The 13756-nt window shown below is 48.1% G+C and overlaps 1 protein-coding gene across 3 annotated transcripts in view; it reads left to right on the top strand.

Annotated features, from left to right (window-relative positions):
• ppargc1a (peroxisome proliferator-activated receptor gamma, coactivator 1 alpha) overlaps window positions 1-9169 on the top strand; it is a 44465-nt gene extending 35296 nt beyond the window's left edge. For 2 of the 3 annotated variants that reach the window (XM_061808953.1, XM_061808954.1), the window contains exons 13-14: window positions 1869-1968; window positions 9081-9169. In XM_061808953.1, the coding sequence (XP_061664937.1) occupies window positions 1869-1968; window positions 9081-9111 (131 nt within the window). In that variant the 3' untranslated portion in view covers window positions 9112-9169. Of the gene's footprint in view, window positions 1-1868; window positions 3743-9080 lie in introns of those variants that run through there. The other variant, XM_061808951.1, reaches the window with a different exon arrangement.
• The last annotated feature ends 4587 nt before the right edge of the window (window positions 9170-13756 follow it).

Below are 13756 nucleotides of genomic sequence, written 5' to 3' on the forward strand. Positions count from 1 at the left end.
TTATTTTTCATCCCTCAAGGTGCGCAGCGTGACACGAACGCAGCCGTCGGCCGCGGCATTAGCGTAGATCACGGCGGGTATCTCCTCTCGCTGCCGCGGTCAGGCCCATTTCTCAGCGTGTGCTGCTGGGTCCCTTCGGGGGCCCCCCATTTGTTGGAGCCGTCTGTTGCTGGAGATAAGATAGAGCCGACGTATTATCTGTTCCATCGGGGAAAATGGGACATATGAGAGTGGAGGCGTCAGTATAAAAATAGACCCCCCCCCCCCCAGCACATCCAATCCAAACATCCGGATTTCTGTGGGGTGTTGATGGTCTTGCCGACACCGTCCAAGGAATTTGGGGAGAAAACCGACCGCACGCACTGCAAAGGCCCGAATCGAGCTAAGCTGAAAGATCTTAAATGGAGGCAAAATATGCTAGTAGCGTCTGCCAAGATATTTTTTCATAAGAGCATCGGAACGTGTCGGCGTTGCGGTGTGCAGCTCACTCAATGGGCCGACGGGAGAGTGGACAGCTGAGTCATTAACCGCGAGGTGGGCGCACGGACCCGCCGGCGGACCGGTGCCGGCTCCGTCCAGTCCTCTAAAGCCTTCGCTCCACGTCCAGCGCGTAGCACGCAACGGAGACGTGTAAAGGGAACTTCACGGTTTATGTTCGCTACACCGCAGCCACGTTGTTAAAAAATGGCGCCGCTTGATGTTCTGTACGTTAATTGGCAATTAACGCGTTAAATGATTCAAATAGCGGCTGAAATGAGTTTCCTCCGGTTTGCCTTTGTTTTCCTCGAGACTCGTACCACTTCTTTACTAGTGCGACACTGCCGACTACAGGTGTGGCATGCACACTGCAGCGCTTTCAATCTGGAATGTCGGGGTGTCGTTTTACACGGTTTTCACATTTTTTTCGCCCTTTTTTCAAGCCACATAATCCTTTCTCGACATCATATTCTGGCAGTAGCTTGGGTCTCTAGAGCTAGTTTCTGTAGCCGGGGATCGGATCGCCAAGTTCCCCGCCGTCGGCCACCGTCCATCTCACATCGCACCGGATACACGCAGCCGAAATATGTTTCCTCCGCAGGGTGTCCGGGCTCTCCCTTAGAGAACGGGTGAGAACCTCGGTCATCCCGGTAGGGGCTCGGTGTCGAGCCGCTGCTCCTCCGCATTGAGGGATCTGATCCCACCAGAAAGAGACCCTGGGGACAACCTAGGACACGCTGGAGAGACTGCGTCTCTTGGCCGGCCTGGGAAACACCTCGGGATCTCTCCAGAAGAGCTGGAGGAAGTGGCTGGGGAAAAGTTAAGTTTAGGTATCCCTGCTGAAGCTACTTCCCCCGCGACCCGACCCAGAGAAGTGGTAGAAAATGGGTGGAGGGTAATGGCACATGGGCAGGGCAGTCGATAGCTGCTGATGGACAAGTTCAGTCATCCGGGAAGGGCTCTGTATCGAGCTGCGACTCCTCCGCATTGAGAGGAGCCAGATGAGGTGGCTGGGGCATCTTATTCGGATGCCTCCCGGACGCCTCCCTGGTGAGGTGTTCCGGGCGCGTCCCACCGGAAAGAGACCCCGGATACCTCTTGGACGCTTACCTGGGGAGGTGTTCCGAGCACATCCCACCGGAAAGATCTGGGGAAAGGGAAGTCTGGGTATCCCCGGTGAAGCTACTTCCCCCGCGACCTGACCCGGGGAAGTAGCAACGCCGTCAGTGCTTGGATTCTTTTCCCTGGCTACCTGTCGGAAAGTAGACTTGGCCACTGAAATTGAAAAAGTTTATCGGTGACTCTGCGGCACATTTTCCAGACTCTGTATGAATTGGAAACGGTCATTTTTATTTTTTTTTTCAAGGACTTCTTTTCCCGTCCCCTTCCAGACTCTCATTCGGACGACTTTGACCCCACATCCACCAAGAGCAAGTACGACTCGTTGGATTTCGACAGCTTGCTGAGGGAGGCCCAGCGCAGCCTGAGAAGGTAACCCGCTTGTGGCTCCGTGACCACCACCACCCGCCGCCCCCAACCACCACCACCACCACCACCTCCTCCTCCCCGTGAGGGACTTCTTCTGATACCTCACTCGTCTATTTTTTTTTTTTTTTTCGGACGACGAGAAACTGAGAAGTTTTACACTCTATGTGGTAGTGTATTTGAGAAGAGTCTCCGGACTTCTTATCTATCATAATAATATCATAAACGAAGTTTACATGAACAGAACTGCTGAAGCGCTGAGGAAAAAAGTGACTTCTGGGAAAGCCAGTGAACCCCCTCAGAACCCGCTGACCCCCCGGCTTTGACTGCTGTAGAACCATTTAAGAAGGGGTCGGGTTTTTTTTTGGGGGGGTGACTTTTTTCCCCCCTCCCACAAAGCACTAAAATACCCACAATTCTTCTGAAGGGATGAAAACATGCAGCTCGTTCCGCCCGATTTCTTTTTCTGTTGATGACGATGATTATTATTTTTTTTGCTGTTTGTTTTTCATATCAATCTCTTCGGATCTGGTGTTACATTTCAAAAAAAAAAAAAAAAACGAGCCACGAGGGGAATCGTATCTTGTATTGTCTACGTTTGGGAGCCAGCTGCAGTGGTCGTATTTCCAAATAACGCTGACAAAAGGAATATTTTTTATTTTCGTGTACATAACATAACACGAGATATGAAGTTATTTGTTACAGCTATGCACTGTAAAAACGCAGCCTTTTTTTTTTTAACAAAAAAAAAATGGGGAAAAAAATATGGCGGAGGAAACGTTTTCTTAATTCCGAATGTCGATGGATGTCGATAGTAATAATTATGATACTGTAAAACATATTGTACGCCTACATGTTGTTTAGGAGACATATAATGATTGTAAAAAAAAAATAATAATAATCAGAAGAGGCCGATTTCTTATTTTATTTTTTTTAATTAAATTTTTTTGGAAGCAGCATGTGAACAAACATTTTATTTCTATTTTTTTTTATTTATTCAACCGGGTTTCTGTGTTTTTTTTTTCCTCCAATGTGAAATGCTTTTTTTAAAAAAAAAATTTTCATGATTATGAAAACAAAAGAGCCCTTTTCTTTTTTTTTTTTACAAAAAATAATATTTCCAAAGCAATCACAATATATTGTGTGTATATTGTATACGAGATATGTGTGCATATATACTGATATATGTATCTGCAATATGGTTTGATTTTTTTTTTTCTTTTTTTTAGTGCTTTGTACGGTTGTCGCCGATTTCCCGCATTTTCAATCAGAAACACATATTTATGTATTTTCATATTTCAATCAGCAATATTTATAGGCTCCATTTTGACATTATTTATCTTTGAATTTCATTTCACACTCAATCACGAGACAGGGTGTCCAATAATTTCGACGGGAGGGGCGATGACGACCCCCCCATGCCTTTTTCTGAAACAATCAGTCGATTCATCTCATTTGTTCCATTTTTCATTTTTTAGAAAAAAAAAAGGTTTTTAACAGCAATTAGAACAAAGCAATAATCTTTCTTTGCAGGAATTTTTCGCTTTTTTTAAAAACTTTGTTGCGTCTCCGACTCTCACTCGATTATGTGAATGCCAAACAAAAAAAAGTTTACATTTTTTTTAAACCCCCCCAAAAAAAAAATCTTTTTGAGGGAAAGGGGGGGGAACGTACTACTGATATTATTCGCAGTAATAACAAAATGAGTAATAATAATATAAATGAAAATGTGGAAAATATATTAAAAAAGCAATAAATTATTTTTCAGAATTGTATGTTAACGGTGATTGTTGTGATTTTTTTGTTTATTTTATATATATCTATATATATATATATATATGTATATATATATATATATTTTTTTTTTTTCATAGCCATTACCCAGTCGCTGTGAGGTCATGCGCCGTCCCTTTAAGAAATGTTTTTTTTTTTTTTAAGGGCGCGTAAAACTGTTTTTGACGTCGGACGTGCACGCTGGGGGGGGGGGGGATGGCGAGAAAGTGCCAAGAAAAATGTTTTTCATCCATTTTTTCTTTTTAAATTTTAAATTTTTCAATTTTTTTTCCTCGTTGGCCGTAACTGTGTGGCGTGTGGGTAATGGCGCCCCCTCCTGTTGAATAGATGTGTGGCTTTAATCATTGTAATCAAACTGCTTTGTAAATGGCCTAGAGTAGCAATATAATAAGAGCAATTTTTCAAAAATCGTGACACCCCCCCCTCTCCCCCCACCGAGAACTTTGTCGGGTAATCGTGTTTTCTTTGGAAGGACAATGTGTGCGTGTGATTTTAGCCAGGTGTTTGTGTGGTTTTTTTGGGAGTTGTGCGTCTGTGTGCGCACGCGCAAGTGTGTGTGTGTCCTATCCACGTTGCCTTACCAATGCCTTTGTGGTTCTACCTATTGTACACATTTTCTCGTGAATTTCATTTTTTTTTTCATGTGCAATTCTCATCAGCCTCGCCATGCCAATAAAGGGAAACATGTGATGTTTTTTTTAAATTTTTTTTTATTTTAATTTTTTTTTTTTTTTTAAACACAGTCCTTGTTTATCACTGGAGAAAAGAAGTATTTGAACACCCGGCCGTATCGTATAAGTTCTCCCACGGGGGGTCTGAAATTGTCATCATAGGGTGATAGGTGAGGAAAAAAAAAGAAAAATCCAGAAATTATGTTTGTTTTTTTTTTGTTTGTTTTTTGGGACAATTTATTTGTGTGATACAGCTGCAAATAAGTATTTGAACACCTGTCTATCAGCTAGAATTCTGACCCCCAAAGACCCGTTAGTCCGCCTTTAAGAGTCCACCTGAATTATCCTGAATCAGATGCACCTGTGTGAGGTCGTTAGCTGCATGAAGACACCTGTCCACCCCATACAATCAATAAGACTCGAACTTGTGACATTGACAAGACCAAAAAGCTGTCCAAAGACACCAGAGACTAAATCGTATTTGAACACCTGTCTATCAGCCAGAATTCTGACCCTCAAAGACCTGTTCGTCCACCTTTAAAAGTCCAACCCCGCTCCGTGTATTATCCTGAATCAGATGCACCTGTGTGAGGTCGTTAGCTGCATCAAGACACCTGTCCACCCCATAGAATCAGTAAGACTCAAACTTGTAACATGGCCAAGACCAAAGAGCTGTCCAAAGACACCAGAGACTAAATCGAACACCTGTCTATCAGCCAGAATTCTGACCCTCAAAGACCTGTTAGTCGGCCTTTAAGAGTCCACCTGAATTATCCTGAATAAGATGCACCTGTGTGAGGTCGTTAGCTGCATAAAGACACCTGTCCACCCCAAACACTCAATAAGACTCAAACTTGTGACATAGACAAGACCAAAAAACTGTCCAAAGACACCAGAGACTAAATCGAACACCTATCAGCTAGAATTCTGACCCTCAAAGACCTGTTCGTCCACCTTTAAAAGTCCAACCCCGCTCCGTGTATTATCCTGAATCAGATGCACCTGTTGAGGTCGTTAGCTGCATCAAGACACCTGTCCACCCCATAGAATCAGTAAGACTCAAACTTGTAACATGGCCAAGACCAAAGAGCTGTCCAAAGACACCAGAGACTAAATCGAACACCTGTCTATCAGCCAGCCAGAATTCTGACCCTCAAAGACCTGTTAGTCGGCCTTTAAGAGTCCACCTGAATTATCCTGAATAAGATGCACCTGTGTGAGGTCGTTAGCTGCATAAAGACACCTGTCCACCCCAAACACTCAATAAGACTCAAACTTGTGACATAGACAAGACCAAAAAACTGTCCAAAGACACCAGAGACTAAATCGAACACCTATCAGCTAGAATTCTGACCCTCAAAGACCTGTTAGTCCGCCTTTAAAAGTCCAACCCCGCTCCGTGTATTATCCTGAATCAGATGCACCTGTGTGAGGTCGTTAGCTGCATCAAGACACCTGTCCACCCCATAGAATCAGTAAGACTCAAACTTGTGACATAGACAAGACCAAAAACCTTTCCAAAGACACCAGAGACTAAATCGAACACCTGTCTATCAGCCAGAATTCTGACCCTCAAGACCTGTTAGTCCGCCTTTAAAAGTCCAACCCCGCTCCATGTATTATCCTGAATCAGATGCACCTGTGTGAGGTCGTTAGCTGCATAACGGCACCTGTCCACCCCATACAATCAGTAAGACTCAAAATTGTGACATAGACAAGACCAAAAAGCTGTCCAAAGACACCAGAGACTAAATCGTATTTGAACACCTATCAGCTAGAATTATGACCCTCAAAGACCTGTTAGTCCACCTTTAAAAGTCCAACCCCGCTCCACGTATTATCCTGAATCAGATGCACCTGTGTGAGGTCGTTAGCTGCATCAAGACACCTGTCCACCCCATAGAATCAGTAAGACTCAAACTTGTAACATGGCCAAGACCAAAGAGCTGTCCAAAGACACCAGAGACTAAATCGAACACCTGTCTATCAGCCAGAATTCTGACCCTCAAAGACCTGTTAGTCGGCCTTTAAGAGTCCACCTGAATTATCCTGAATAAGATGCACCTGTGTGAGGTCGTTAGCTGCATAAAGACACCTGTCCACCCCAAACACTCAATAAGACTCAAACTTGTGACATAGACAAGACCAAAAAACTGTCCAAAGACACCAGAGACTAAATCGAACACCTATCAGCTAGAATTCTGACCCTCAAAGACCTGTTAGTCCGCCTTTAAAAGTCCAACCCCGCTCCGTGTATTATCCTGAATCAGATGCACCTGTGTGAGGTCGTTAGCTGCATCAAGACACCTGTCCACCCCATAGAATCAGTAAGACTCAAACTTGTGACATAGACAAGACCAAAAACCTTTCCAAAGACACCAGAGACTAAATCGAACACCTGTCCATCAGCCAGAATTCTGACCCTCAAAGACCTGTTAGTCCGCCTTTAAAAGTCCAACCCCGCTCCATGTATTATCCTGAATCAGATGCACCTGTGTGAGGTCGTTAGCTGCATAACGGCACCTGTCCACCCCATACAATCAGTAAGACTCAAAATTGTGACATAGACAAGACCAAAAAGCTGTCCAAAGACACCAGAGACTAAATCGTATTTGAACACCTGTCTATCAGCTAGAATTCTGACCCCAAAGACCCGTTAGTCCGCCTTTGAAAGTTCAATCCTGCTCCATGTATGATCCTGAATCAGATGCACCTGTGTGAGTTCGCTAGCTGCATCAAGACACCTGCCCACCCCAAACACTCAGTAAGACTCGAACTTGTGACATAGACAAGACCAAAAAGCTATCCAAAGACACCAGAGACTAAATCGTATTTGAACACCTGTCTATCAGCCAGAATTCTGACCCTCAAAGACCTGTTAGTCCGCCTTTAAGAGTCCACCTGAATTATCCTGAATAAGATGCACCTGTGTGAGGTCGTTAGCTGCATAAAGACACGTGTCCACCCCAAACACTCAATAAGACTCAAACTTGTGACATAGACAAGACCAAAAACCTGTCCAAAGACACTAGAGACTAAATCAAACACCTGTCTATCAGCCAGAATTCTGACCCTCAAAGACCTGTTAGTCCGCCTTTAAGAGTCCACCTGTATTATCCTGAATCAGTTGCACCTGTGTGAAGTCGCTCGCGTCCATAAAGACATCTGTCTATCAGCGAGCTAGGTTTTCTCAGGTGTTCAAATACTTATTTGCAGCTGTACCATACAAATAAATTGTTAAAAAAAAAAAAATCATACATTGTGGTTTCTCTCACAGTGGATGGAAATTTCAGACTCCCTCCACGATTTCGAGTGTTCAAATACTTTTCTCCACTGTACCACTTTCGAGGAAACCTGACCGGAAGAGGAATTCTCCCCGGTAGTCCGACGTGGTCCCGTTCTTTTGGTACGCCCGGGGAGAGAGAAGTCGGGACCACCCCTGCCCCCCACCAGCCCCCCCTATACCCCCTCCACCAACACCCTCCCACAACCCCCCCCCCCCGGGTTAATTCAAACGTTGCCGAGGGGACGATTTCGTTAAGGCAAGCGCGAGCCGGCGGATAATGAGCAGTTCTGCCGGAATCGCGCCGCGCGCCCCGTTTTGGCGGATTTGAAATTCACCGCCCCGCCCGCATCTGCCACACACACTGAAAAATAAATCACTGGGCGGATTGAAAACAAACAAATGCCCCCCGCGTATATATTAAAAAAAAAAATGTATTTCGGGTTGTCCCCTTTTTCCTCGTACTGGCTCGCAGCAAATATGGGGGAATGTGCAATAAAGTTGAAGGGCCATGAGGGTGTGATTGTGTTTATTTTATTTCATTTTTTTATTATTATTATTATTATTATTAAGGCTCGGAGGAAAAAGGAGCGAGTGGCTTTCATTTCGACGGGAGGTCCCCGCGCTGCCTTGCCCTTTTTCCGTGGGATTGAAAACCGGTCCCGGAAGTCCCGCCCGTCACCTTTCGCCCTCGCCCGCATATTTCGCCGTGTCGTGAAAAACCCAAAACGTCGGGGATCCGTAATCCATATCCGGAATGCGAGCACGAACTCCGTTTTGGCCGCGTTCTTGTTCCGGTTTCCCTCGGAAAACCGTAAAAAGTCTTTTGATCCACGTGAGATTTATGAACTGGTTTTGAAATCAGGAATCAAGGCAAATCCTCGTCCAATCTCAGTTATGATACGGTGACGGTTTTGAAATGTTTGTTGAGATTTTTCACGCGGATCGCGGAAGTTGAAACGGCTGATTCGCCTCCGCGGACCTGGGGCCGGAACTGGCCCCCGGGCCTTGTGTTTGACACCGGCGCCTTGTGGATTACAGGGGTGGTCCGCAACCAAACCTTTTTGAGTTTGTTTTTGTGAATAGCGCATCAACTTTCTTTTTGTTTTACGTCCATCCGTTTTCTCATCCGCCTATCCTCACAAGGCGGCGCGGCGTGCCGGAGCCTCTCGCAGCTGCCGTCGGGCAGGAGGCGTGGCACACCCTGAACTGCCAATCGCAGAGCACGACAGTTGGACGCAGAATCACACCTACGGGCAATTTCGAGTGTCTGACGCGCAGGTGTCAAACTCGAGGCCCGGGGGCCAGATCCGGCCCACCGGGGGCGTTTTATGCGGCCCGCGATGGCAAATTTGTTTATGTTTTTTTAGATGTGGGCTGAAACCAGACTGCCAGGAGTAAACGCAGGCGCCGGGAGAACATGCAAACTCTACACAGGCGTGGCCGAGTTTGAACCCGGGACCTCAGAACTGTGAGGCCAACACTTAAATGCTGACACCAGTTGACAAATATGGAAGAAAATTGTTATTGAGCAATGTTATTTTGGGGGGGGGGTACATTGCGTCATTTTCACCCATTTTTTGAACCCTTTCACCTCGGTTCCGTCGTCGCCGCTTATCCTCACAAGGGCCGAGGAGCGCTAAATAGAGCCTATCAGAGCTGCCGTCGGGCAGTGCGCGGGGCACACCCATTTTTCTGCACGCACAATCTCACCCACGGGCAATTTAGAGTGCCCGACGCGCAGGTGTCAAACTCGAGGCCCGGGGGCCAGATCCAGCCCGCCGAGTGAGTTTTATGCTGCCCGCGATTGCAAATCATGTTTTTGTTTTTTTTTTTTTAGATGTGGGGAGGAAACCGGACCGCCGGGAGTAAACCCATGCATGCCCCAGGAGAAGATGCGAACTTTAAACAGGCTGGACCGGGTTTGAACCCGGGACCTCAGAACTGTGAGGCCAACACTTAAATGCTGACACCAGTTGACAAATATGGAAGAAAATTGTTATTGAGCAATGTTATTTTGGGGGGGGGGTACATTGCGTCATTTTCACCCATTTTTCGAACCCTTTCACCTCAGTTCCGTCGTCGCCGCTTATCCTCACAAGGGCCGAGGAGCGCTAAATAGAGCCTATCAGAGCTGCCGTCGGGCAGTGCGCGGGGCACACCCATTTTTCTGCACGCACAATCTCACCCACGGGCAATTTAGAGTGCCCGACGCGCAGGTGTCAAACTTGAGGCCCGGGGGCCAGATCCAGCCCGCCGAGTGAGTTTTATGCTGCCCGCGATTGCAAATCATGTTTTGGGTTTTTTTTTTTAGATGTGGGGAGGAAACCTGACTGCCGGGAGTAAACCCATGCAAACTCTACACCGGCGGGGCCGGGTTTGAACCCGAGACGTCAGAACTGTGAGGCCAACACTGAAATGCTGACACCAGTCAACAAAAATGGAAGAAAATTGTTATCGAGCAATGTTATTATTTTTTTTTTGGGGAGGGGGCGCATTGCGTCATTTCCACCCGTTTTTTTTCCGAGCCCTTTCATCTCGGGTTTTCTCTCGTCGTCTTCCGAGTCTTTTCATGCCACCTTATGGGAGAACGCTAACGACGGCGCTATTAAAATCGCAAATCTCCCCACACGACGTTTCGAGTTTCAGCACTTTCCGCCGTTAAAGAGTAATGAGGAACAGACGGACCGTCGTCGTCTTTCGCTTTCTAAACGATCAACTTTGGGGACCGGATGTATTCTTTCGCTGGATAATTAATGGCCGCTGACAAATGGCGCTTGATTGAGGGACTCATCCTTGCATTTTCAATCACCATCTGCCGTGCGGCGCCGGCAAGGGGGGTGGGGGGGGGTTAGTTAATTACCTCGAGTGTGCCCGAGACGCAGCGTATTAATTAGAAAAACAACAACAACAACAGGATTGCGATGTTTTAGTGTCGGTTTTGTCGGCGGCGGACGTGAACGCGGAGTGAGATTGAGGCGGACGCTAACGCGGCTAGCTAGCGCGTTACTTGGGGCTCTGGGCCGATGGCGGCCGTTTTTTGCCTTGGCGTCTCGTCGCTAACTCTTTAGCGACCGCCGAGTTCCATCAATCACAAAAAAAACCCCCAAAAAACGCCGTCAACATCCGTGACGTCCACGTTTAATGGATTCGTCCGGCGCGCCGACGGATTAAATATGCCCGTTTCCGTCGTGCAAATGGGTCATTTTGAGTTTTATTAGGGAACGGATGGAGGCTTGCAGTGAATAAAAAAAAAAAAAAGCACGTCGGGAAGATCTAAATGACTAACTGATGAGCCTCATTACGCAAACAAGTAGACGCGAGCCTCATTTGACAAATGTCTATGTGCCGTTTGAAGAAAATAAAGTCCTCCGCGAAAAAAAAGTCTTTTCAGAGGGCCCATTGAAGAGCCCAGACAGGATAATGTGACTTTTAAAGGGGAAATCCAGTGGTTTGCATTAACAATGTATCCAATAGGTCATGTGATATGTACTCCATCCAATTACTACCTAGGTGCGCGGATGTGACGTGTACCGTGCCGCGACAAAGGCTCGATTACACGGGACACTGTTTATGCCCAGCGCTGATGAAATAGCAGTAACGGTTGATCGGGAAGACGGAGGAATACTTCCATACACAGCCGTTAGCGGCTCGGCCGCTCGGTTGATCTGGAAGGCGGAGGAATATTTCCATGCGCAGTCGTAAGGGGCTCGGCCGCTCGGGGAGGCGGAGGAATACTTCCATACACAGCCGTTAGCAGCTCGGCCGCTTGGTTGATCTGGAAGGCGGAGGAATACTTCCATACCCCACTGTGAGCCGCTCGGTTGATCTGGAAGGCGGAGGAATACTTCCATACCCAATTGTGAGCCGCTCGGTTGATCTGGAAGGCGGAGGAATACTTCCATACACAGCCGTTAGCGGCTCGGCCGCTCGGTTCATCTGGAAGGCGGAGGAATACTTCCATACCCCACTGTGAGCCGCTCGGTTGATCTGGAAGGTGGAGGAATAATTCCATACCCAATTGTGAGCCGCTCGGTTGATCTGGAAGGCGGAGGAATACTTCCATACACAGCCGTTAGCGGCTCGGCCGCTCGGTTCATCTGGAAGGCGGAGGAATACTTCCATACCCCACTGTGAGCCGCTCGGTTGATCTGGAAGGCGGAGGAATACTTCCATACCCAATTGTGAGCCGCTCGGTTGATCTGGAAGGGGGAGGAATACTTCCATAAACAGCCGTTAGCGGCTCGCCGCTCGGTTCATCTGGAAGGCGGAGGAATACTTCCATACCCCACTGTGAGCCGCTCGGTTGATCTGGAAGGCGGAGGAATACTTCCATACCCAATTGTGAGCCGCTCGGTTGATCTGGAAGGCGGAGGAATACTTCCATACACAGCCGATAGCGGCTCGGCCGCTCGGTTCATCTGGAAGGCGGAGGAATACTTCCATACCCCACTGTGAGCCGCTCGGTTGATCTGGAAGGCGGAGGAATACTTCCATACCCAATTGTGAGCCGCTCGGTTGATCTGGAAGGGGGAGGAATACTTCCATAAACAGCCGTTAGCGGCTCGGCCGCTCGGTTCATCTGGAAGGCGGAGGAATACTTCCATACCCCACTGTGAGCCGCTCGGTTGATCTGGAAGGCGGAGGAATACTTCCATACCCAATTGTGAGCCGCTCGGTTGATCTGGAAGGGGGAGGAATACTTCCATAAACAGCCGTTAGCGGCTCGGCCGCTCGGTTCATCTGGAAGGCGGAGGAATACTTCCATACCCCACTGTGAGCCGCTCGGTTGATCTGGAAGGCGGAGGAATACTTCCATACCCAATTGTGAGCCGCTCGGTTGATCTGGAAGGCGGAGGAATACTTCCATACACAGCCGATAGCGGCTCGGCCGCTCGGTTCATCTGGAAGGCGGAGGAATACTTCCATACCCCACTGTGAGCCGCTCGGTTGATCTGGAAGGCGGAGGAATACTTCCATACACAGCCGTTAGCGGCTCGGCCGCTCGGTTCATCTGGAAGGCGGAGGAATACTTCCATACCCCAGTGTGAGCCGCTCGGTTGATCTGGAAGGCGGAGGAATACTTCCATACCCAATTGTGAGCCGCTCGGTTGATCTGGAAGGCGGAGGAATACTTCCATACACAGCCGTTAGCGGCTCGGCCGCTCGGTTCATCTGGAAGGCGGAGGAATACTTCCATACCCCACTGTGAGCCGCTCGGTTGATCTGGAAGGCGGAGGAATACTTCCATACCCAATTGTGAGCCGCTCGGTTGATCTGTAAGGCAGAGGAATACTTCCATACCCAATTGTGAGCCACTTGGTGGATCTGGAAGGCGGAGGAATACTTCCATACACAGCCGTTAGCGGCTCGGCCGCCCGGTTCATCTGGAAGGCGGAGGAATACTTCCATACCCAATTGTGAGCCGCTCGGTTGATCTGGAAGGCGGAGGAATACTTCCATACACAGCCGTTAGCGGCTCGGCCGCTCGGTTCATCTGGAAGGCGGAGGAATACTTCCATACCCCACTGTGAGCCACTCGGTTGATCTGGAAGGCGGAGGAATACTTCCATACCCAATTGTGAGCCGCTCGGTTGATCTGGAAGGGGGAGGAATACTTCCATAAACAGCCGTTAGCGGCTCGGCCGCTCGGTTCATCTGGAAGGCGGCGGAATACTTCCATACCCCACTGTGAGCTGCTCGGTTGATCTGGAAGGCGGAGGAATACTTCCATACCCAATTGTGAGCCGCTCGGTTGATCTGGAAGGGGGAGGAATACTTCCATAAACAGCCGTTAGCGGCTCGGCCGCTCGGTTCATCTGGAAGGCGGTGGAATACTTCCATACCCCACTGTGAGCTGCTCGGTTGATCTGGAAGGCGGAGGAATACTTCCATACCCAATTGTGAGCCGCTCGGTTGATCTGTAAGGCAGAGGAATACTTCCATACCCAATTGTGAGCCACTTGGTGGATCTGGAAGGCGGAGGAATACTTCCATACACAGCCGTTAGCGGCTCGGCCGCCCGGTTCATCTGGAAGGCGGAGGA

This window comes from Syngnathoides biaculeatus, chromosome 21 (genome assembly GCF_019802595.1).
Source record: "Syngnathoides biaculeatus isolate LvHL_M chromosome 21, ASM1980259v1, whole genome shotgun sequence".
Classification (NCBI taxonomy): Eukaryota; Metazoa; Chordata; class Actinopteri; order Syngnathiformes; family Syngnathidae; genus Syngnathoides; species Syngnathoides biaculeatus.